Source organism: Neltuma alba, unplaced genomic scaffold (assembly GCF_004799145.2).
Source record: "Neltuma alba isolate B1F8T4 unplaced genomic scaffold, ASM479914v2 tig00012513_pilon, whole genome shotgun sequence".
Classification (NCBI taxonomy): domain Eukaryota; kingdom Viridiplantae; phylum Streptophyta; class Magnoliopsida; order Fabales; family Fabaceae; genus Neltuma; species Neltuma alba.
In genome coordinates this window covers 18,364-44,212 of record NW_021636980.1, presented here as the reverse complement: position 1 = coordinate 44,212, position 25,849 = coordinate 18,364, and the positions used below count along the sequence as shown (strand labels likewise).

The window sequence follows — 25,849 nt, the reverse complement described above, 5'->3', positions numbered from 1 at the left end:
TGTGGCATTTTGTGAAGATTCTAATTCTAATTATGTATTTGTAGAAATGCATATGGAGGTAATTAAATCTTCCCCATACATCACTCAAGATTTGTGTACAGAGGATGCTAAAGCTAATAATTATACTCCTCTGATCCTTAATATAGGACCTAATTATTAAATTAATTTTGGTCCTAAATATAAGATCTATTTTTCATATTTATCAAATTTTCCTAAATTGCCCCTATAGATACTCCTTTAACCATAATCAAGTAAGTGAGGGAAGGATGATATTAAGAAAAATAATTATGGTATTTTAGGAAAAATAAGTAATATTTATTATAATTAACTAACTCACCTAACATTTTTAATCTAATCAAATTAGTTTAAATAGACCTTATATTAAGAATTGCAAAAATATAACATTTGAAGCCTAATAAAATTTCGCCGGCCCTAGTTCTGTCAGCAATATTTTTATGCTATACCTTTTGAAAGCCCGCATTTAGATGAAGTCGACTTGTTGAAGATTGACCAACATCTTCCGTGCTTAAGGTCTCAACTCATGTAAGTACAGTGGCATCCTGACTAATAGCTATAACTTTTGGTTTAATGGTTTCACTTGATCTTTCATGCCTTGGTTCAATGCTAGCTTTCTGCCTAGTAATTGCACTTGATCCTACATGTTACAGGTGGACTAACACTGTAATTTTTGGTTTAATGGTTGTGCTTAATTTTACAGGTCTTATTTCAACGTTGACCTGATATTTATGCTTGATCTTACAAGTGGTATTAGAGCAACATCATGAGTTTGACTTCCCAAGTATTGTTGGGAGATTCTTTGAGAAAGTTTGTGGTTGCGCTTCATCCTACAAGTGGTATTAGAGCGAGGTCATATGTTCAACTATTCAAGTATTGCATGAAGGATTCCTGGAGAAGGTTTAGCCAATGTCTCCCTCGTGTTTTGATGACTTCACATCTTAAATCATGGCACTAGTAGTATTAATAGTAGCGTTTGATCCTACAAGTGGTATTAGAGTGAGGTTATGGCTTCAGCTTCTCGGGTGGTGGGGATTCTAGGAGGAAGTTTGGCCCATATAAACTCTCTACGAAATTGTTCCTAGCCTATTGTCTTCAAGTTTGAACTAAAATAAACGGTTCAGGACAGGAAATATTTCAAGGTTTGGAGGAAGACTTGAAGCAGCATTAGCGGGTATATCATCTTGCAAATGATTGTTCTATCTAAACAACATTGAGATAGAATATAAATGTAAATGAAATTCTGTAAACTGAGGAACAGTGCCAAATAGGCAATCCCCAAATAGAACAAGAACTGTCAAGCCAAACAAATGGCCTATCTCATTTGGCATGCGATGCCTCCATAGAATTTGTTCACTGCAAGAATTAATCGGGATACAGAAGACAAATTCCCTATCCCTGTTGGGATTTTTCCCGTGAAATTGTTATTAAATTCCTCATCTCCTTCCAGTGACCTAAAAACTACTTGGAATACTCCCTCCAAAGTCATATCGCTAATGCTAAGATTTTGAAGCTGCAGTAGACGTCCCAATTCATGACATAATTTCAAATTCAAAGTCAATCTTTTTATTCAATAATACTCAACATAATAATAAAAATATACTTTAGTCTTAAACTTAAAAACATATTTATCAATTTCTCTTGTGGACATGGTTGAATGGTCAGAGATAATTCAAAAGCATAGTAACATGTTGGTGCAGAAATTTTGCATACTACAATACATTTTTTATCTCTATAGATAACCTCAAGTTAATAGTAATATGGTGGCAAGTAGTGTAAATTTTTAATACATTTTTACAGTAAACATGAGGGGAAAAAAACATATCATAAAATCAATGATTAAAAAAAAAATGGAACAAACGAATGGGCTTACAAAAAGCATAATTATTTGGAGATGTACAATTTTTTGATTGCTTGGAGTTTGTTAACAACCTCAGTCATAGACTGCAGCCTCTCTGATGGCACATGTGCAGAACAAGATACTCCCACCTGCATCAACGAACTCAAGCAATCGTCTATTAACCTCCGTCTTCCACTTCCTTTCCTTATTGCTCTCTCCTCTAAGCGTATATCTTCATCTTCATCTTCTTTTTCAGATAGTAACGAACGATCAGCTATCTCCATTGCATAATTGGGTAAAGCCCTTGCCACATACTGGTGAATTCCCATCCCACCTTCAAATTCATCATTTGTGGGTCTTTTTCCTGTTAAAATCTCCAATAATAATATCCCATAGCTGTATACATCTCCCAGTGTTGAAGGTTGCCCACCCAAACCATACTCTGTAAATGTTTCACTTTTCAAAATCCAGACATATTGACACAACATATTGAATTCAATGAAACTTGTATGGAATTCAAAACTTTTAGATTATCTATGTGAACAGTAAAAATATACCTGGAGGAATATACCCAATTGAACCCTTTAAGCTGCCTGATATTATTGAGTGTTCTAAAGAAGAGTCGCTTGATTCTTCATATAGAAGGGTTGCTAGCCCGAAGTCACCCACATGGGCTACCAAATCATCATCAAGGAGTACATTGCTTGACTTTACATCGCAATGCACGATAGGTGTTTGACAAAAGTGGTGGAGATATTCCAATGCAAAAGCAACATCAATTGCGATGTTCAGCCTCTGGATGAATGTTAATCTCTTGCTCCCCTGTTGCACATAATCTCTTGGATGTATCCAGTCGTCTAGATTTCCATTAGGCATGAACTCAAACACCAGAGCTTTGAAGTCATTACCTTGGTGGTCAATGCTTGATGTTGCAGTTATGATCTTGAGGAGGTTTCGATGCCTTATACTTCTCAGGGCTATGCATTCATCAATGAAACTCCTTGAAGCTCCTCTTTGTTGGAGATTTAATACTTTTACTGCGACATATGTTCCATTACTTGCAAGAGTTCCTTTGTATACCGAACCAAAACTTCCTGAACCGATCAAGTTATTTTGGGAGAACCCACCGGTGCAACTAGCTAGTTCTGAGTAAGAAATTTCTGAATTAAAATCCTTTGTAGTGATTGCATTGGCTTCTAATCTCCTTCTTGTTCTTTTTAGTACGAAAAAATATGCGATGAAGCATGAAAAAAGGAGTACAAGTGCTAGGGTGCAAGCAAGAGGTATCAACACCTTGAGGGCAAGATATTTTCCCGACGAAGAAGCCTTTCTGGCTGTGCAAGTAGATAAGTTAAATTCTGGGATACCTCCGCAGAGCTTGCTGTTTCCGTATACTGAAGTGGAAGTTGCATTTATAAAGATCCCTGCCTTTGGTACTTCGCCATCAAGGTCATTGTAAGATAGATTGAGATGCTTGAGGGCTTTAAACTTGCTTAGGAATTTAGGAATCGTCCCAGACAAATTGTTGCGTGAAAGATCTATATCTTCTAAACCTCTCAATCCCTCCAAACTCTGAGGAATCTCTCCTTTGAACAAATTGCCCTGCAAGTGCAGCCGTTCCAAGCTGACACATTTGCCAATAGAAGAAGGAATGACCCCAGAAAATTTGTTGTTTGACAGTACTAATTGCGCCAGATTATGTAAATTTCCCACTTCATCTGGTAAAGGTCCAGTCAAAACATTATTAGAGACGTCCAAGTACACTGAAAGTGAAGAAATGCCGATCACTGATTTTGGTATCGTGCCATTGAGATTGTTGTTATAAAGACTTAGTACCAGAAGCTTTTGACAATTTCCAAGGCTTAAAGGTATACCTCCTTCAAAGTTGTTTTCCTCCATGAAGAGCCTTGTTAACGAAGTTAAGTTTCCTAGAGACGAAGGGATTGTTCCTGAAAATTTGTTGCCATTCAAATACAAACCGTCTAACGTTTGGAGCTTACCTATTCCATCAGGGACGCTACCAGCTAGAAGGTTTCCTTCAAATCCTAGAATGCCTAAATTAGTAAGTTTGCCAACTGCACTAGGGATGCTTCCATATAATGCATTGGAACCTAGAGTGAGTTTTTCTAATTTGCTTGATAAGTTAGCAATTGAGCTTGGTAATTCTCCTCCAAACATATTTTGAGCAAGGCCCAAAACTTTGAGTTCAGTGCAATTAACCAGGGAAGGAAGAAAATTTAGGCCATGATCATCATTTTTCCCAATTGCTCCTAGGCTATTGACTTCAAGGCTGAACCAAAATAAACGGTTCAAGACTCCTATGTTCTTAGGCAGTGTTCCAGTGAGAGCGTTGACAGAAAAGTCAAAAAGTTGTAGCCTTGAAGCATTTAATAATGATGCAGGAACAGTTCCCGTGAAATTGTTGGCTCCCCCAGCAAATATTTCAAGGTTAGGAAGACTCAAACCAACATCAGGTGGTATCTTACCTTGCAGATTGTTCTGAGCAACACTGAAGTAGAATATAGAGGAAATGTTGTAAATTGAAGAAGGAATTGTACCCGACAGATAATTCCCAAATAGTATGAGAACTGTCAAGCCTGATAAATGGCCTATCTCATTTGGTATGCCTCCATGGAATTTGTTTCCTGCAAGTATTAACCGGGATAAAGAAGAAAAATTCCCTATCCAAGTTGGGATTTTCCCTGTGAAATTGTTTTTACCTGCAAATAAAATCCTCAGTTCTTTGCAGTGACTTAGATTACTTGGAATACTCCCTCCAAAGTCATTGCCGCTGATGCTTAGATTTTGAAGGTCCAGTAGACGTCCCACTTCAGGAGGAAACTCACCATGGAAGCTGTTGAAGCTGAGGTTGAGTTCTCTGAGAAATGTGAGGTTTCCTATAGAAGGTGAAACTGTGCCAGCCAATCTCCGTTGTCCAAGGCTCAGTTGCACCACCCTTCCATTGGAGATGTTGCAGGTGATTCCTACCCACTTGCAGTGATGGATGGAGTTGTTCCACAAACTCATTATTTTGAATGGATCTTGAATTATCCGACTCTTGAAGTCAAGTAAAGCTCGAAAATCAGTTTCATTTCCTTGTGGCATCGCTGTTGCGGAGCTAAATGTTGAACTCATGCACAAAAAGAGATATCCTCTAAGGACTCGTAATGCTAGAATCCTGTAGTTTGCCCAATAGTGGCTCATCTCTTTTTAAGAACAGATCTGAATCCAACTCTGGCAGTGGTGAATGTGAAGAAACATGGAACTACAATCGTAATATTGGAAGCAACGTGGAACTAGGAATGTAAAGAAAGGATAAAGATTAAGCTTCATAGATATGCAATACGGTAGCAATTTCTTTTTCTTTTCCCTCAAATACGAAAGTGTGGTAGAGAAGTCCACACTTCTTGAAAATGAAAACAACTGATCCGTTGTGGTGACGTTTTCATAATCTGATAGCAGTAGTTTATCCAATCTCCAGAACTTTAATTTCTAGTGATGACACATTTCACGGACAGTGGGGAGAGCAGAGAATTGAATATGCTGATGTATTAGTATACCTACTCTCCTGAAAATTGAGGACAAGGTTTGTTCAATTGTCCTTGCCCCAAAAATTACATTCATATTCGGAGACTTGATTATCATAGTTACCTTGCACTCAAAAAAGATAATTAGATTTTAAGTTGTTAATAAATAAGTCTTATACATTTAACATATTTCACACAGACAAAAAAAAAACCTTAAACTGCATTAACTTTTTATTAAAATGTAACAACTTTTCAACTTCATTCCTATTTAATATATACACCTTTTAAAAAAATAACTATCTATACTATAATAAATTAAGGACAATATAGTACATTCATGGTAAAAATTTAATGAAGTAACTTATAAATAAGGCTAAAAAAATCTCTCGCTACCCTATAAATAGGACCAGAGAGTATTTTCGTAAGTTTACATCAAAACTAAAGGATAGTGGAATTTGTCCAAAAGGACTCAAAATACTATTTAATATTAAGAATGAAATAAATACTACCTCCAATCCTTAATATAAGAGGCAACTGCGGATAAATTTGGTCTTAAATAGAAGACTTTAATCTACTTAATCCATTTTGCCCTCCAAATTTGTAATTTATTTTTATAAAATATCCTTATTTATTACACATGTTAAGAAGTTACTAGCCAATGGTAGTAATGATTAAAAATGATATTTTAAAAAAAAACCAATTCATATTTGTTACAAATAACTAATTTAACTAATTTTTTAATCTGGTCAAATTAATTAAATAATTTTATATAAACAACCAAAGGTACTACCATATTTTTTAGGAATGCGCAGTATACGGAGTCACATTGGACTAGTACTAATTTGGACATGGTGCCTTGCACTAATCCAAACCAAGTTGGATGCGACCACCAGGGTGGGAAGCTCTTCCAACTAGGGGTGTTCACGGGACGGATCGGCACTAGGACAAGCCCGTCCCGGTTTCGTCCCGAAGAACAGTAACGGGACAGATTTTCTGTCCCGGTCCCGGTCGGGACGGGACGGGACCGGGACGTCCCGAAATAATTTTTTTAAATTTTTTTAATTTTTTAAAATTTTTTTAAAAAAATCTGATTTTTTTAATTATATTTTTTTGAGCTTAAATCTTATAAAAACATCTTTTTTATTTGTTTGGGCACTCTTAAACAAAAACTCAAAATATTACATATAATAGTTATTAAAAACTCTAAACAAAAGCTTTTAACACAATAAAAACTTGTTAAAAATTCTAATCATCAATAATCTCAAATCATTAACAAATATAAAAACTCTAAATAAATATATCCATAGTTCCATACAATAGTCTCAAATCTTAAAAAAATATGAAAAATATGATATTATATAAAAAATTAAAAAAATTAAAAAAAATTTTAAAAAAAAAGGAACCGGGACGGGATGACCCCGTCCCGGTCCCTTTTTTGTCCTGTCCCGGTTTGTCCCGTCCCGAAAAATTTCGGGACGGATCCGTCCCGTCCCAATAAGACCGGGACCGGAACGGGCTGACCGGGACGGGCCAGCCTTGAACACCCCTACTTCCAACTAATATTCAGGAGGTGTTTGGCAATAGGATGAAACCATGGTTTTGAGACCAAACCATGGTTTAGGTCTCAAATTTGCCAAACAAGGAGAAAAATTAACAAACCGCGGTTTCAGACCAAAACTATGGTTTTGGACTCAAAACCATGATTTCAATAAAAGTGAATCCATTCTGCTTCTAGCTTAAATTAGAGAATATGATTGTGCTTGTCAGATAGATCTCAACGATAATATGACTTTAACACCCCTTAATTATTTTTTTAGAAACATATTTAATCTTATATTTTATAAATATATACACATATTAATTTTATTATCTTATATATTATTAATTATGCTGGTAAAAATATATATTATTAATAATTTTATTCCTTCAAATTAAAATATATCATAAAATTTATCTTTTATGTAATTATCATATTAACTTATATCATTTTTAGTAATTTGTACATATAAAAAGTGTTTCTAATAATAATTATCCAACACTCTCACATCTCAGAATTACTTTTTCACAAAATCTATTCTCCGAAGAATCTATTCTCCAGAAGCTATTTTTCAAATCATAGTTTGGTTTTATCCAAACACCCCTTTAATCTAATTAGGCATATCCCAAAAAAAAAAAACTAGCTATGTAATTAGAGCTCTCAAATACAAGACTTCTAGCTATGTAATCATAGCCTTCTATGATCATATATATTGCTTGTCAGTTTTCCTCCGTCCAAACATAACCTGGTTATCATCTTAGCATACTAACTAGACTGCTCATTTCTGTTCAAAGGGACCCCATGACAGCATAACACTACCTTCGGTTCTAATTATAAAAGCTAGTTAACTAATTTGAGGAGATTAAGAAAAGAAGTTAAATTAGTTATTTGTAATAAATAGATATTTTTTTTCTTAAAGTATCCTTGCTAATCAAGTGCTTTAATTAAAACTACCATTGTTAGAAAAACTACATTAGAAAAAAAAACATAAATATAAGAAACAAAGTAAATTAAAGTCTTATATTTATGATCAAAATAAAAATCAAACAATACTTTATATTAAGAACTGGAAATAGTATATGTGTCTAAACTTTAAAGGCGCAACCTAAAGTTTGCTCGCAGAAATATAACCCTCCTTACCCCTTCACATCAATCCCACGAGTCTCTTATTCATTCTCAATGCGGGAGAGCAAGTCAAAATAAAAAGACTCACATTGGGTTTAGGATAGTCAGGCTTGAACACATCATAGAGATTGTCGGCTGAAATTTTATTTTAATCTGATTGAAATCGCAGTTCTTTTTTTTTTTTTTTCCCCAGTTACAAGGGACGGGATCAAACCCGCACACACACACCCCACACACACGCACACCACTTGGCCAAACGGCCGATGGTTGAAATTGCAGTTCTATACAAATATGAAGGTGACCTGTATTTTCTTCAAGCCATTCACAGGGTAATGAAATTAAGGCAGAATCACAAAGAAATGGTTATTTATTTTCAAACCTGTAACGCGGAATGAAAAATTTGCAACCAAAGCAAAAGCAGTTTGTTTTCTGGGGCAATCCCCTTCTTGGAGATGTTAATGAAATAATCTTTGACAGCTAGATTAATTACAGAGGTAGCAGAGAAACCAAAGAAGTTATGAAGCACCAAAATCCTTAAATCTTAACACGTATTTAACACTCAATTATGCTTAACAAATATGCATTAGTGTGGGGGGGGGGGGGACTAGTACGTAAAAAATTAAATTGTGTACAACATAGTGGAATTCATACATACTTTGACAGTATCATCAACTAACAAATAATGAGAAGCAGAATTACAGGATGCAGTAAAATCATCCAGAAAAGAGAGACTCGTCGATCTCAATCTTGACAACTTCATTATCTTCAAACTTATCTTTCTTGGAAGGAGCTGGAGGAGCATAAAGTCTTGGTGGCCCTCTACCTTTCTTCTTGTCCCTGGGCCTTGCCTGTTGGCATAACATTACAATCGGAAAACAGTATCAAAGAACAGAGTCACCGGTACTGTTAACAAATACACAAGATTGAGATTATATCAAATACAATGCTAATATCCGCGCATGGCATAATTTGGCACAGCATTAAAGTTGCCGAATTGTGTTGTTTATCAAGTGAAGATCTTCTACATTCTGGGATCTCTTGAACCGAAGAGATTTGACTTGTATTAGTCTAAATATAATTCTTTTGTTTAAATTTACATCATCCAGTATCTTCCGGATGATTTTACTGGACCATGTAATTGCAACTTTTATTTAACAAATAATGAGAACACTAAACAGTGCTTGCTTTCCAAAAATCAATAATTGAAGAAACATCAAGAACGATATGAAGCGTTCATAAATTAAATACGTAATCATATGATGTCTAATATGAGTCACTATCTGTACAATCTTTGTTTTTCATTAGAAGAAAACAATACAACAAATTTTTCAAGGAAATTGGAAACAGAGCTTGCACAAGAACTTTGAAGCATCAGTATTTCAACAAGCGAACCATACTATCATCACAAGCATAAGGCTCGGAATAATACTTAGACACTCGAAAGAATACTATATCGCGTGGGCATTCGTCTTTCTCAGACCAAGAACAACAAACAAATTTGTAGGGAAAAAACAGAAGGAATCGACAAATTTCAAAAGGGAGAACGCGAAGAGTGCTTACATTTCCGTATGAGTGATTGAAGCGCTTGCCCTTTGCGGTTTTCCTGTCGCCTCTACCACAATACACTGAAAGATTAAAACAACAGAAAATCGAGTCAGAACGCAATAAATTTACAAATGGGAAAGTTTTGTTCAATGAGATTACCAGAAGGAACGGGTGAAGGAGAAGAAACGGGAGAGGCAGAGAGGGAAGGAATTCGGGAGAGGAGAGAGGAAGTTAGGGTTTCAGACTGAGAGAATGAAAGACGAGAAGGGGGCTTCTGGAATTGAGAGAACAAGGGAGGAGCTGCTGCAGCTACCACCAGTGACGCCATTGCTATTTCGCTGCGAGAGAACCAAAGGGATAAGGTCTCTTGCGCATTACCATGGAAAAACAAATAAATTTTCCTAGTCCTTGCTTTTTATTTTTATTTTTATTTCGTAAATACAGTATGTAAAAAAAATGTATATTTCATAGGATTATTTTTCAAAAAAGAAGATAAAATCAGGAAAAGATTCCAGATAAAGCCCTTTGAATATACATAATTTCAGATTGGGTCCTGAAATTGTCTAAATGACAGAAAGAGTCAATGACCAATCTGTTATTTGTAAAATCAAGAAGAATTGACAATTTTATCCTCATTTGTATTCATTCACTACAATAATTTAAGAAATTACTATAAGGGCTTAGGTGTTACCTAGATTTATGGAGAGAATAACTATTTATTTTTTCGTAGTCAGGAATGCCCCATAAGAAGGTGTATTGTTATTAACTACAACTAATCATATAATCACTAGAACAGTATAAGCATTACCTAGATTTGTTTAGAGAATAACTACTCACTTTTACTTTCATTTGTATTCATTTACTACAATAATTTAAGGAATCAATATAAGGGTTTAGGCGTTACTTAGATTCCTGTAGAGAATAACTATTCATTTTTTCGTAGTCAGGAATACCCCATGAGAAGATGCCTTGTTATTAACTATAACTAATCATGTAATCACTAGAACAGTATAAGCATTACCTAGATTTGTTTAGAGAATAACTGCTCACTTTTGCTTAATCAGGACAAAATTGTCAATTACTTTTAATTTTAGAAATGACAGATTGGGTCATTAACCTTTTCTGTCATTTATATAATTTCAGGACTCAATCTGAAATTATATATATTCGAAAGGCTTTATTTGGGATTTTTCCTAAAATCAGGTTGTTAAAAAAATAAAATTTATATTTTGTATAAATAGAAAATATTAAATGTTTTTCTTTTGGACCGCAAAAGGAAAATGAAAAATGGACATTTGAAAGTCATTGTTTGTCTAGTTCCAAGCCATCAAAAAGTTTTTCTGGAAAACAAAAAGCCATCACGAAGTTTTATTTTGGCCAAAAGAATGTATTAAAATTTTCAAAGTTAAATTGTCAAAGAGGCCATGACACAATTAAAATGATTTGGAATATAAATTTGTGAATACCTTAAAAAAATGAAAATTATAAACAAAAATAAAACGAACCTTCTGCACATTGATTCCTCCTCTATTTTAGAGGACTTTACTTTTGTACAAGGTATATAATACGAAATTTATATCTTCTCATTTTACTTTCGCTTTCTTATGTTTTTGTTTAGTTAAATATTCTATCAATTAGTAGATATAGCTAATATGGATTTTTTAGAGAATTCAACTCATATTTATTATAAATAACTGATTTAATTAATTTTTTACTTCATTTAAATTAATCAACTAACTCTTAAATAAAAGATTAAAATTAGTACTACCTCTGGTTTTAATTATAAGATCTCATTTTGTAAACTACAAACAAAATCTTATAATTAAGAATTAGAACAGAATATCGCTTTGCCGTTGTCCAAAAACATTAATTTATACAATTTAACATTAGTTACTGTATACGTCTTCTTTTCTCTGGTCAAATTGTTCCTACTTCCTAGGCACAAAAAAAAGAGTGTTCTTCTTTGTTTTCCTTTTTGCGCTGCCGCATATATAATTTTGTTCTTTTGGTACATCCTCATGTATACTTTTGAATACACTCGCACTCTATCAGAATTGAAGCTCATAGACAAATATTTAAATGACATGTGAGAGATTGCCTTAAGTGCTATGAGTAAAACTAGGTTAAGAATTAGAAATTAAAAGGCTGCCATGTCAAAAATTAAAATTAAACAACCAAAACATCAATCTAACACAAAATAAAAGCTTCATATTGCTTCGCAACAGCTTTTCTTTAAATATTAGCATTCTCTATTGGGCCTTACAAAACATGGGTAATAATAGCCCTGCACTTGCAAGAGTTGAGACTGAGCCCATGATTTGCTTCAATTGGGCCTTCCATATGGACCTTTCTACGTATCACAAGAGTAGTAATACAAATATGCTTGAAACAAAGCACACAAAAGGCTTCATAGCCCCATTGGATAATCCTTTTCTCTTCCTTTTTTTTTTTTTAAATTCAAACTATAGCCAATTAAAAGAAGACCAAAAATATATGCCAAACCCAGCACACAACACAACATCACACCAAAGTGAAGAAGGTGATGATACAAAATGTTGAGCCAAACAGAAGCAGCCTATATATATATATATATATATATATATATATATATATCCAAAAGTCAGCTGGTGTATGTGTCTGATCAGTGATGATGCGGCGGAGCTGCGGCAGCTAGTGGCGGAGGAGGCGGGGACTTGCACTGGTAGCACTTGGCAAAGAGGCCGAAAGTGTCAATTTGCTTGACAAAGTTGGCCATGCTGGCCCATCCTCCAAACCCAAACCCAACTACAAAAATCCATATCACAATAAAGGCATTCAAGATATACATGGCAGTCCAGCTTCCCATGAAGGCTGGAGGCTTCTCTGCAGCATTCTGCATATTCAATGACACCCAAATTTAGAATTATTGTCATTTCCACCCCTACAGAACTAATCCAAAATTACAAAATAATTCATGTTAAACTATTTACAGAAAAATACAAACAATCATTAATCACACAAGTTAAGAGGTCAAACAAATCTGTCCAAGACATCTGATTTATGCTCATATAGTCTTTTTCCCCCTCCTCCTCTCAATTTCAAGCAATAATTTTATATCAACAGTATCCCATGCATAGGTACTAAGATTACATACAGAATCCAATTCACAACTTCAAATTACGGAGAAACTTTTATGCCACTATACTACTCCTCCGGTCCTAAATATAAAACCCATTTTGTAGTGTAAATTACATTACAAAATGGGTCATATATTTAGAACTGAAAGGAGTATAAGGTTGACATATCAACAGTAACCTCTAACGTCAACAAATGCTAATCTTTTTCGAGCTAGGAAAAATAAAGAGTGAACTTTTTTTAACCAAATGTCGTGTATAATCAATTACTTGTTTGAAAGATTAAAGAAGTCACCGTTTACACTAATTATGTTCTAATTCAAGTAATTTGGTTTCACTCGTTTTTGTCAATGTATTATTGGAAAGAGGTGGGTCAACAGACGCCAGCTCATAAAGAGACATGGTACAAGGATTCAACTGTAGCAAAATAACGAAAGGAAAGTGACCTCTTACCACCCACAATTCTCCTCATAAAATCCAACCCTTCCATTCTTTTTCAAAGCCCCTAACTTTAGTACATTTTACTTTAATTAGATTAAACAATAGCTCAACACATGGCAGTATCACACCGCAGGTCCCTTTATAGTAAAATACTCTCTATTATAGTTGATTCGGACAATTAAATGTTACCCAAGAAAATAATTATATTTCAATAGAAAAATTAGACATTTTACACTCATTTTTGGATAATCAGTTTTATGCTTTTAACACAATTCTCCTAAATATTTATCTTATAATTCCACATAAAATCACTTAAAATAAGCTAAACTAATAAACAGCCCACTAATAAAGCAGTTTAAGTTTTTTTTTATCTAAAATTGAAGATGGGCTCACTTGAATAGATCTCCATTGGCGTTACTTGTATTATCCCTATTATCAGAAAACACACGCACATATACATACACGCACGTATACATTACCTATATATATTTGCAGTAATGAATATGATCCAAAAGAAGAAAGTGATCGATCAGGTAATTCGTAGACATATATACCTGTCTAGCGGAGGCAGTTCGGTAAGTGAGCATATGAGCCAGAGAGGGGATGATGTAAACGGTGAAGCTAACGAGGAGAGCACCGACGGCGGAATTAATGGGGCCAAAGAAAGGGAAGATGATGGCCAAGAACCATATCGGAATCACCACCGGCAACCTCACCGCCGCGCGAACACAAACGCTCTTCGTGTCGTGCATCCCTATCACCTTCTCCCACACAAAGTACAACGGCGTACACGCAAACCCAAATGTTATAAACTGGTGAATCAGCATCAGGATGACGGCGGCGTCCCGGAAGCGGGTCTTGGGGAGGAGGGAGAAGGCGTTGGAGTGGTCAAGCAGCTCATCGCCGAACGCCCAGTAAACGGCGGCGGCGGAGGGAATTGTCAGAGTGAAGACATAAAGCGTCGCCAGTAAATAAATGTACTTGAACTTCTGAGGCTTCCACATTGCGTGCATTATCTCCCTGAAACAACCACACGTGACGCCCACATGACATTGACGCCTTTGAAAACAATTCAGCAAAAAAATTGCCTCCCCATCAAAATCAAAAACTCAAAAAAATAATTGCTTCTCAAGCTGGATTTTCCATATTTTATGGTCCGCTACAACTTCAGAGAGCTCAGAAGCAATAATAGCAACAGGATCATAAAGACAACACGTTACAGAGTACCAACATATCACATGATAATAAAACATGTAATGTAATGTCTTAATACTACAATTTATAATGTCCCGCACATGAAATAGTCCTATTCCATAGAAGCTAGTAACTTTGACGATGAAAGTAGGATAAGGATAATAACAATAATGAAGAAAAATGGAAGCTTACACTGTGACGGCGTGTCCGCCGAACGTGTAAAGGATGTTAGTGGCCCCGGTGAAGTAAAGAACTAGCTTTGCTGGACCAGAGTGAGTCACGTTTTCTGCCTACAAGAACATCATCGGATTCATCAACTGTCAGTGATTCTCTTCACTTTTCCATGAAATTTGAATCCGATTCAGATTGATCCTTCAACTTTTGAATTTGGTTAAGTGAATTTTTACCTGGCCATGAATCAGAGCTGCTACGGCCAAGTACCAAGCAGTATAAGTCGTCATTGCGAGGCCAAGAAATGACCAAATTCGGTAGTTATGGAAGGAAGGTATGAACACAGTGGTGGCACAGCAAGCCCCAAAGATATAAGTCCAGGTCCTTTTATCCAGATGGTCATTTATGTAGTAGATGTTACTGTTTCAATCACATGACCCAAAAAGGGAAAGGGGAAAAAATTAGACGAAACCCATTTCAGATAAACCCGAATAGGTTCCAGAAATGAAGGAAAGATCATACCTTGCACATGCTATCAGCTGTATTACAGATCCAAAGAGGAGGAAAGTACAGTTGAAAGCTAACCCCACTGCTTTCCAGTATGGCCCCAGTAACCCATCCAGGACTTCGAACCACTGAAAAACCAAAACAACCAAGCGTTTTAAAGTCGTCTCTGAGATTGGCCACACCCACACAGATGGAATTCTCCAGTTTTGAAGACGAATTAAAGAATGAAACCCACCTGAATAACATGGTTCTTGAAGCTGACGTTTTCCTTTTCCTTTCTGGCTCTGTACTCTATGTAGAGTACACTGATTAGATAAGCCGTCCAGCTTCCGATTATGCCGTAGAATATCTGAAGCAAGATGCCAGAGATCATACCCAGTTGAGAGAAAGAGTATGGAAGCGTCAAGAGCACTTGAGCTACCTGCAAAGAAAGAAAGAAAGAAACAAGAGCATGAAAACCGGTTCGCTCAGTAATGTTCTTAGACAGAAACAGAAAGTTTTGGGGAAATTACTTGATTGGAAGCACAACTGAACCAGGCATCCCATACAGAACCGCCATGCCAGAGCAAGCCCTTGAAGCTGAAGCCATAGCTGTCCTGCTCCGGCTGATCTTCACCGTCTTCCCTCTTGCCTCCTTCATGCTCTGTTTCGCCGGTAACTATGGCTTCCTCTGCCTGCTTCTGAGCCAACATTGTCTCAGTCATATTCTTCAGGGACCAAAGCCAGTTAAGAGCTAGTCACTTTGAAATGAAGTGCTTAAAATTCCACACAAGAAGAGAGAGAGATGCAAAGGAGAATATATTAAAAATAGCCTTTTGCCGGAGATGTCACTTTCTTATAAAGGCATGAGAAGAATAAGGAACCGAGGAATCAGGAAAGATAGATCGATGTACGGGACCTAGTTCTGGGAACAAAATTAGGGTGCTTGAGTATTGTGGGTAGGGGAGGGAATGGAGCTTATAGCCATTGTCCTGGTCTGTGAACAAGAACAAGTAAGGTATAAATGGAAGTGAATAATGGAGAAACTGGGAAGAGAATAATAATAAAAGGGAAGCTTGGGGGATTTAATGAGCCACAAAATGGCAGAGAAAAAGGAATGACGCAACACAAAGACGGCGAGAGGGGCCGCAAAAGCAGGAAACACACACAAATAACACTCTGCTCTGTCTTTCCCTTTCGAACTCTCACTTCTTCTGGCGCTTGCTCGCCCTAAGTACCCTTTTCCTAACGATTCAACCACGGTTATATAAATAAAAATAAGAAAATTAGTATTAATGGTATTTAATATTTTTGTAAAAGTTGTTGGAACAGTGCGACTTTTTTCTTTCACCTTTTATTTCATATTTTTAATTTTAATCATTTTTTGTTTTATGAAATGAGTTAGAACTTAGGGTGAATTATTGCATGAGTCTTACTCTCCTGGTCCTTAATATAGAACTTAATTATTGAGTTAATTTTGATCTTAAATATGAACTGTTCTTTATATATATTAATTTTTTTCTAAATTATCCCTATGGATCTCTCTCAGCCATAATCAAGTAGAAAAGAAAAGAGAATATTTAAAAAAAAATGATTATGGTGTTTTGGAAAAAAAATATTATATTTTTTATAATTAACTAACTTATCTAACTTATTTAATCTAATCAAATTAGTTAAATAAGTCTTATATTAAAGACCAAAAGAGTTTTTTTTTTTTTGGGCAACGGCCAACGGGGTCTTGTTATGTGATGGGACGAAGCTAAATGAATCTATTCTTTTTTTGACCAGAGTTAAATGAATCTATTCAACGGATGCTAAAGAAGTTTTAAGAAAATAAAGCAGAATGTAGGATGAAACAGGAAAGAGAGGTACGAAGTTTCTTCCTATCAAGCTATGCCCCCTTTATTTTTTTAAAAAAAAGGTAATGCTCCTTATAACAAAGTACCATCATCGGATTAATAAATTATAATCTCCAAATTTAATGAGTTATAAAAATATAAATTTGCTTATGCTATTGATTAAAGGTGGGGCCAGTTTTTTTAAAATTTAATAAATAATAAGTTAAACATACATAGGAAAGTTATAAACTTATAAGGAGTATGAAGGAGTGACTGGGAGAATTTAAGCTAAACAAATGACTACTGATGTGTTGGAAAAATTTTATTTTGATAACATATACAGTAATTTGAAATAGCTAAGTTAAAAAATATTTTTAAGTTAATATTATCTTTAGTCTCTACAATTTTACCTTATTTTGATTTTGATGTTAGTTTCAAAGTTTTGTTTCAAGTATTCTAGTGACCAAAAATGTTTTGACCGATTAGAATAAGATCAAATTTTAGATACCAAATTTCCTCTTAATAGTTCGAGTATTAAACATAACTATAATTACTTTAATGTTGGCAAAAAAAAAACTAGAATTACTTTAGTGTTTTATTTAATATTAAACAACTTCTCCTGAATAATCTTAATGGTTCAAAATTATAATAGAGAAACACATAAAACAAATGAAGTGTAATGTACTGAGTGGCTAAGCAATAGCTGTATGTTATTATTTATAAGTCATTTGTACCTCAAACTCATAAATTAAGAAATACATAAAATTAATAATTTTTTGACCTTTTGCCCTTATTAGGGGAGGGTATTAAAAATATATTTTATTACCTCTTGTTCTTAATATAATAATTGTTTAATTTTTAATTTGATCCTAAATATAAGATCCTAATTCATTTGTCTTTTGTATTTATCTATTTTTTTAAAGTAAATCTTTATAGTGATTGCACATGTTAAAAGTTCTATCAAATATTAGTTTTGGTTAATATATATGATCAATAAATTAGTGCTGATAATTCAGCAACAGCAACACACACACATGATATATGTATCGGTTATGCCTAAAATCAGTTGTGAAGTGATGTGTAGATTAGCATTGTGTATGTTTTTTCTTTCAAAGACCCTCAAAAAAACCATCTCATATAAAAGGTGGGAAATGGACGCCGGCAGGACGCAGTGAGACGGTGGCTTTTGTGAACAAAGGCAAGTGGCAAACTGAGGAGGATATAAAAGCGAGAAGGATATATCATACACCATACTGAATTTGATCTTAAATATAAAACTCTAATTTATTTTTTTCATATTGATATGTTTTTTTAAGATAATCCTTGTAATAATTGCACATGTGAAATGTGTAATCAAATACTCTTCCGGTTCTTAATATAAGACTTAATTGTTGAATTGATTTTAATCATAAATATAAGACATATTTATCAAATTTATCAAATTTGTCTAAATTACCCATATAGATATTTCCTCAAACATAATCAAGTACAAGAGGGAGAGAGGATTATTAAGGAAGATGATTATGGTATTTCAAAAAAAAAAATCATATTTCTTATAATTAACTAATTTTTTAATCTCTATTAATCAATTGTCACTCACATTAAACATGGGAGGTAACGTGTGGGCATGAAATGAGAAATTGAGTTTGGGGAAAATAATGTCTGGATTCTGGATTTTGATGGGGACGCTTAAGATGAGAGAATTTGAAGAGCGAACAAATTAAAGGGAGGGAGACGTTACATTGTTCTCATGATCTGTAACCCCAACGTTGTAGGCCCCGCTCGACCCCCTCAACTACATTCATCCCCCTCTCTTATTCTTCTTTTTAAGCCCTTCTTCTACCTTTGTCCTTCCTAATTATTTTTATTATTCTCTCCCATGCCATCCCTTTTTGCTTTCCCCTCACATCTCTTTTAATTATTCTTTTTGCTCTTAGAAAAACAGAAAGAGGATCAGTTCATCAAAGCCGATTATTTCACCTGATTTTTAATTAGGTTTTTCTAGTTTTTTTTCCCTTCTGTATTGGATCATTACGATTTCTTCAATCACAGGCATTAAATTTTATGCTCATGCTCGTCTATTAATGGGATTGATGTGAATTTAACTAAGTGAAATATAATTTGCCACAAAATATAAAAAAATTAAAAAATTTTAAAAATAAAATTTAGTTATTTTCAGCATAAAATAAAAAATTAGTATGCACATAACAACTATCCCTTATATCTATGTAATCTCTAATATTATGTATCTTATGATTTATTTTGATTTTATTTAGATCTGTTTGGCAAAATTAATTCAAATGTGTGGTGAATGAGAAGCATGCCACTAGTAGTAATATCATTTCTCTTGCAAATTAATAATATATGAGCATAGAGATTAATAACTGCAATTGAGAAAATTATAAAGATCCAATAAAAATTACAAAGACTTAATTAAAAGGTAAAGTAAAATTATAGGTGCTTGCATATAAAAGTCAAAATAATTAACTTATATAAGTCCTGTTATTGTAGAAACAATTATTACCAAAAAAAATTAAATACTACGTTGGGAGATTTTTCATCAAATGAGTAGTATCTAATGTATTCCTTTAGTTTTAAATATACGACTCATTTTATAGTATAATTTACATTACAAAATGGGTCCTATAGTTAGGACCGGAGGAGTTAATGATTAAAATAAATAATTAGACAAACTAACACATGTTTATTAAAAATAAATCCTTTAACGAATTTTTTAGTTTTTTACAAAATAGTTACGTAACCAGCTGCAGAGAGTATCTGTTAATAAAATTCCCATATCAACCCATATAGTAGCACTTATTTTTGTTGGATATAAGGCATGAAAGGGAAAAATACACACGCTATTATAATTCATAATGAATGCAAAGCTCATGGAATATGAGCTTTGGCTAGAGAGTGACAGTGACTGGTGCTGCAAAGATTAACTTCTGGAATGATCGATAATTTTTTAAAATGAAGAAAAGCTAAAGTTTCCTGTTAAGTATTACGCCCATCTGAAGGTTTTTCAAATCGTGCGGCGGGCCAATGTAATTTTTATTATTAATGGGGGAATGTGGGTATCTTCCGACTCCGAGGGTAAGAGAATGGATATTTTCTTTTTTATATTTTATGTTATTCTCTTTTTGAAACATTAAAATATAAATATCTATGCTCTTAAAATATACTCCTCTGGTTCTTAGTATGGAACCTAATTGTTAGGTTGATGTTGGTCCTAAATATAAGACATATTTCGCATATTTATCAGTTTTTTTTAAATTATCTTTATGGATACTCCATCAACCATATAATTAAGTAAAAAAGGGAGAGATAATATTAAATAAGATTATTATGGTATTTTAGTAAAAACATGTCATATTTATTTTAATTAACTAACTTACCTAATTTTTTTAATCCAATCAAATTAGTTAAATAGGTATTATATTAATGACGGGAAGAGTATTATTCTCTCTGTATTCCTGTTTATATCAATAATACTCCTTTTAGTCCTTATTATAGGACATTTTTAAGAAATAACTTTTGACCATAAATATAAGTCATCAACTAATTCACTAATTGATACTTTTCAATTTTACTCTTATTATCAATTAGAGTTTAGAGTTTATAAGCTCATTAAACGCGTGTTTCTCTATTTTCATCATTTAAATTGGAAGCAAATTTAGAGAAAAAAATTATCAATTTAAAACAAATTTCATGTTTTTACTTCCATTCTCTGGATATGTGAGAATTAATTGAGAACGTACTAAGCTTAATGGAGTAATATATGACTTACTATCTCTTATTCTTAGTATAAAAGTTGAACAACTAAGTCACGAATATTTTAAAAATTGATTTATTCGATCTCTGTTTGAAATGAATTGCAAACAATCTAAAAAAACTCTGATATTTTGAGACTGAGTTCAATTCAGATGAAGCATATAAAATGAACTTAGAACGGTCCCTTTGGAGACATCCGATAATTAAAAAAAAAAGAATTTAGAACTTACTACTTTTGATTTTTAATATAAGACCTAATTAGTTATTTAAAAAATTTAAAAATCCTACTAAATTTTAGGTATAACATATATTACATTATTTTTCTAAAATACTTATTTATATCATTAGATTATATATCATTTAATAGGTGAGACAAATTAGTTTAAAAAGTAATAAATATAAATAATTTAATAAATTTTTAATTTTTTTAAATGAATTAATTGAATGTTATATTAAAAAGAAGATGTAGTATCATAAAATTAGTAGCCTTTAAGGCAGGAGAAGCTTCTTAATTTTAGTTGAGGCAGTTGTCATAACTGATTTCCAGATACATTTCATGTGGATATCATATCGTTGAAAAATGAAACAGTTCAGAGCTGACAGTTCGCGCAAATTTTAATTAGCACCCAGGCTTATCGGCCAAATTCAGAGAATTTAAATTCCCATTCCCAATTAATTCTATTTTGAGTATGCTTAAATAACGAAACTCTAATGATCATATATTATAAATTATAAATGGGGAGTTATTAATTAGCTTTTTTTTCAAATATTACCCCAACTACAATTTAACAAGATAAAACCTGAAGGCTAATGCGGTGTTTGTTTCTCTGTGCTTTTTTAAGTAGACAAAGTTAGAAATATTTCATTCTCAATCAAAATTAATGAGTAATAATTAAAAGTATAAGATAGTAATAGAATAAAAATTATTATCAGGCAAAAAAAAGAATAAAAATTATTAATATTATAACAAAATTAATGTAATGAAACTCTTCATTCATATATAGAGGTCATGCTAATGTTATCTGTACGGTGAAAAATTGTTAAACTAAAATATGAAATTTGAAGTTATGATGAGGTTTTGATTTGATACTACCTTCGATTTTTAATATAAGAGCTAGTTAACTAATTTGAATAAATTAAAAAAATTAGCTGAGTTAGTTTTTTTTTTTTTTTTTTTTTTTGAGCTGAAGCTGAGTTAGTTATTTATAATAAATATATGTTATCTTTCCTAAAATGTTCCTGCTAATCATGATTATTAATTATAACTACCACTGGATAAAACTTTTAATATGGGTGATTATTATAACAATTATCATAAAAAATATATAAATATGATAAATAAAATATATTAAGATTTTATATTTAATATCAGATTGAGAAGAGGGAAAAATCAAAAAACGAAGCAAAAGGGCCACTCATAATGAGACACACTCTGTGCCCCCCACCTGTCTTTTTCCATCGCAGAAGGGAATCTGAGAGGAACCATTTACAAAATTTCCACGGAGTACCTGTTCATAGTTAATTGATGATAGTGACGTGGGTGTCTTTTGATATCACATTAACACAAAATCACGAATGTAAATGCCAAGTTGTCCCTCCTAACGAGATTTGTCGGTTCCATCTCACTTTTACTATTTTAAAAATTGGTAGCAAATTACTCATTTACTCCGTGGGGTTGGTTCTTAATACAAAAACTCCTTAAATTTTTTTTCAAGGAATAAAAAAATTGAACCAGACTAAACTAGTTGAGATAATGATCGATCATATTAAAGTGATATAATTTAATTATAAATAACAAAATACCACAACATTAATAATCACTAATAATAGAATATAAAAAACTATAATAATAGTTTGGTTGTAATAATAACAAAATATTATTACATTAAGAATTTTGATTTTATGATTCCTCCATAATTAAAATTAATAATCATTGATAATAAAACCATCATTAAAATTCATTCATATCTTAATCACTAAGATATTAAGAGCTAAACGAGAAAAATATACTAATAATAATATAATCATTTAAACTTATTCATCCCCATTTAACCCATTTGATACCGATTCAATTTTTGACCAATTCAGTATTCAAACCAGATCAAGCTACTAGTTGGTTTATCAGCTTTTTAGTTGAACTGGCCAATTTGATTTGGTCTTTTTTTTTTTGTCTTGAATTTTTTTCAATGTATAACTTCAATCACCTTTATTGTTTTTAAATTTGCAATTTTTTCTCAAACTATTTATATTGATTATACAGTAAAAGAATTCTCATGAATTTGTAGTTGCAAAGCAAATGATCAAAGAGTATATTTTAGGAAATTAATACACATGATCTCTAATTACTAATATAAAACTAATTAGAGGGTTGGATTTAGTCTTAAATATAAAATCTTAATTCACTTAATGTCTCAAGTTTATAACTTGTTCTTCAAAATGTCCTTATCAATTACAAGGTTTTTTACGAAATGATAATTTTAATACACATGATTAAATATGACAGTTTAGGAAAATCAAGACATATATATTACAAATAATCAACTTAAATAATTTTCTTAATATTTTTAAATTAATTATCTAACTATTATGTTAAAAATTGAAGGTAGCAATTTTTTTAAAAAATAATTAATTTAACTAATTTTTTTAATTGTTATAAATTAATAGTAAGGGGAGTAATATTTTTTAAATTAATAAAAAAATTAAACCTAGAAATACCATAGTAACCTGACATGTGAAGGGTTTGGGTGAGAGAGATGCGTTGGACTGTGTAATGAGATGTTGCCACCTATGATTTTGGTCAAACCTAATACCGGGATCAAATCCTAGTAAAGTAGCAATGGGTGGCGTCTTCACTTAACTAACCTTTTTGAACGTGTGGGCGTATGGTTAGGTGGTTTGGGGACGCAATGATTAGTTAATGGATTTTGATACCCCTAATTGTGTCATTAAAGTAGGTCGTTATCCAATAAATAAATAAATAAATGAATGAATTTAACTCATTAAAGTACTTTTCCCCATTAGCATCAAATCTCGGACCACGTTCCTTTGTTGTGCTATTCATATGGACCCCACCTTCTTTGTTATTATTACCTCTTCGTTATTATTATTTCTAATCCCATTTATAAGTTTTTATTTATAAATTATAAATAAGATCTTATAATTAAGAGCAGTAGTAGTACTTCAAACATCCACCGTTGTCCCCACACATATATATTGGTTTCTTTGTTTCTAATTTTTATTTTTATTCACCATACGTACCGCAGGCACAATTTAATTATCTTATATTATTGGAGTACTATGAAGTTTAGGAAATAAATTATGTTATTCATTACTTATAAATTGATTGTTATTATTATTATTATTATTATTATTGATATTGCGAAGTGAGTTTGATTATTGAGAATTAATTAATTGCATGGTACCAATAATTACTTAATTTATAATTATACCCCTTTTATTTCTTATTATAAATCACTTTCAAGTTTTAACCATCTCACTGCAATTAAAGAAATATAATCAACATATTAAATCTATCCTAAAATATAAAAAAAATTGTTCAATTATGCCTATGTAAAAGAGAAACATGGCACGCATTTGATAAGCCATATAGAAAATATTGAATAAGAATTGAATTTCCCTCTTATTTTAGTAATTTACAATAGGGTGCATTAAATTACAAATGTTAATCAATAATTTTCTGAGTCACTTATATTATTAATCAAAATTAACTCAATAATTAAGTCATATATTAAGGACCGAAGGAATATATATTTAGGAGCGGAGGAATATATATATGTGTGTGAACATTAGAGTGACTAAACTAGACAAAAGAATAATTTTGTAGATTTTTCTATTAGCACAAGGACATGAATCACAAGTGTCAAGTGCCTCCTTGATATGCATTAAAAAAAGTTTAATAGATTATGAAAATGGAGAACAAAATGGGTCAGGGAAGTGTAGAAACGTCGAAAAAAGAGAGGTAAAAAAAAAAAAAGAATGAATGTGTTCTTTGGACTTTATCCGGTTGTCCCTTCTAACTATTTTTCTTTGGGTTGGTAGGGTAGTTGGAAAAGAAAAGAACCCAAGGAATTTACAGGTTAATATAATTTTTGATCCCTCAAGTTTCAAACTATAGGTTTTGGTCATTTTAGGAGTAAAATGATCCAACTTTTTATTAGATTATAGGGATTACTGTTTTAAATAAAAAGAAATTTAAGGGACCAAAACCTATGTTTTAAAATTTAAAGAACCAAAACCAAAATGAGAACAAATTTAAAAGATCAAAATTTGTATTAACCCGAATTTATATATGTGTGTGTGTCCACGCTTTAATTTATGATGATGATAAGGATCAATTTCAGACTTTTACAATAAATCCTGACCATATATAAAGGCAGCACGATCATCATCATATAGGAGGGCAATGCTAATAGTGCATACTATATATTTTTTTTCCTTACAAATGATTAAGGGGGAAATGGGGAATAGTAGCATTGAAAATTTTATGGGAAACAAATTTTTATACACATAAAATATGTAGCCTGGAAATTTTGTGCGCACAGAATATCAATAAGCACACAAACATGTTCACCTCAAACTCAAATTTAAGATCCCATTTAATTTAAGTATGGTAGGTGGTGTTGGTATAAAAACAACTTGCTGTTAAAATTGATACTCACTGTTCTAAAATTTCACTCTGAAAGCATCTTTGCCATATAAAAAAAAAGTTTTATAATTTATAGGTAATTTAATTCACTGATTTTGCTTCAAGATCTGTTGCTTCATAATGTTTGAAAAGCACGAATCCAATCGGAGTATATTTGGGAAAATGAAATTACCATATCTTGTGTTTGGTAAGTGTTAGTCAAAGATTTCAGCAAAAAATATTTATAATATGTTCACACACAGAAAAGAAAAGAGGGAAGTAAGGGTAGATGAGGAAGAATTGACTAGTATTAATTGGGCAACCAACCAATTGATATATGTGAAGGAGAAGAAACGAAAGAACATTAGAAAATAGGACAATGTTAGAATCTAATTAATTAATTGAATACCACATGCCCTTTTCATCATTAATGACCAGAATATATAATTGGTATTGTACATATATTATCGATCACTCTGTCAGACTTGTAGTAAGATTTTCTGGCGGATCCCATCGTCCTTGAGATTCTCAGATTTTTCTTTTCTTCTTCCTCTGAACCACAATCATTTGTTTCTGTACCTTTCACTATGCTATTGAG

At 32.6% G+C, this 25,849-nt stretch overlaps 3 protein-coding genes across 4 annotated transcripts; all 3 read right to left on the bottom strand.

Annotated features, from left to right (window-relative positions):
• Positions 1-1,684: 1,684 nt before the first annotated feature.
• LOC114727883 (putative receptor-like protein kinase At3g47110) lies at positions 1,685-5,171 on the bottom strand. The gene is made up of 2 exons (XM_028914655.1): positions 2,413-5,171; positions 1,685-2,297 (listed from the first exon to the last, which is right to left on the bottom strand). Exons 1-2 carry the CDS (start codon positions 5,057-5,059, stop codon positions 1,900-1,902), a joined length of 3,045 nt encoding a protein of 1,014 aa, XP_028770488.1. The 5' UTR covers positions 5,060-5,171; the 3' UTR covers positions 1,685-1,899.
• Positions 5,172-8,499: 3,328 nt separating this feature from the next.
• On the bottom strand, positions 8,500-9,954 carry LOC114727878 (30S ribosomal protein S31, chloroplastic). The gene is made up of 3 exons (XM_028914651.1): positions 9,749-9,954; positions 9,605-9,669; positions 8,500-8,892 (listed from the first exon to the last, which is right to left on the bottom strand). The coding sequence occupies exons 1-3, from the start codon at positions 9,915-9,917 to the stop codon at positions 8,758-8,760; spliced, it is 369 nt and encodes a 122-aa protein (XP_028770484.1). The 5' UTR covers positions 9,918-9,954; the 3' UTR covers positions 8,500-8,757.
• Positions 9,955-11,777: 1,823 nt separating this feature from the next.
• Positions 11,778-16,209, bottom strand: LOC114727877 (auxin transporter-like protein 4). Of its 2 annotated transcripts, XM_028914650.1 has the most exons (9): positions 16,122-16,207; positions 15,855-15,991; positions 15,528-15,722; positions 15,251-15,436; positions 15,031-15,143; positions 14,745-14,928; positions 14,530-14,627; positions 13,698-14,163; positions 12,231-12,461 (listed from the first exon to the last, which is right to left on the bottom strand). In XM_028914650.1, the coding sequence occupies exons 3-9, from the start codon at positions 15,717-15,719 to the stop codon at positions 12,231-12,233; spliced, it is 1,470 nt and encodes a 489-aa protein (XP_028770483.1). In that variant the 5' UTR covers positions 15,720-15,722; positions 15,855-15,991; positions 16,122-16,207. The 2 variants fall into 2 exon arrangements, with proteins under 2 accessions (XP_028770482.1, XP_028770483.1); XM_028914649.1 differs by having other exon boundaries at positions 11,778-12,461; positions 15,528-16,209.
• Positions 16,210-25,849: the final 9,640 nt, after the last annotated feature.

Bases quoted from the DNA above. Each gene is read 5' to 3' on its own strand.
- LOC114727883 (XM_028914655.1), bottom strand. From the start codon at position 5,059: ATGAGCCACTATTGGGCAAACTACAGGATTCTAGCATTACGAGTCCTT. The intron at 2,298-2,412 runs GTATATTTTTAC...AAACATTTACAG, and splicing joins AATTGGGTATATTCCTCCAG to AGTATGGTTTGGGTGGGCAA.
- LOC114727878 (XM_028914651.1), bottom strand. From the start codon at position 9,917: ATGGCGTCACTGGTGGTAGCTGCAGCAGCTCCTCCCTTGTTCTCTCAA. The intron at 9,670-9,748 runs GTAATCTCATTG...TTAATCTTTCAG, and splicing joins TCCTTCACCCGTTCCTTCTG to TGTATTGTGGTAGAGGCGAC. The intron at 8,893-9,604 runs GTAAGCACTCTT...TTATGCCAACAG, and splicing joins TCAATCACTCATACGGAAAT to GCAAGGCCCAGGGACAAGAA.
- LOC114727877 (XM_028914649.1), bottom strand. From the start codon at position 15,719: ATGACTGAGACAATGTTGGCTCAGAAGCAGGCAGAGGAAGCCATAGTT. The intron at 15,437-15,527 runs GTAATTTCCCCA...CTTTCTTTGCAG, and splicing joins TCAGTTGTGCTTCCAATCAA to GTAGCTCAAGTGCTCTTGAC. The intron at 15,144-15,250 runs GTGGGTTTCATT...TTGGTTTTTCAG, and splicing joins TCAAGAACCATGTTATTCAG to TGGTTCGAAGTCCTGGATGG.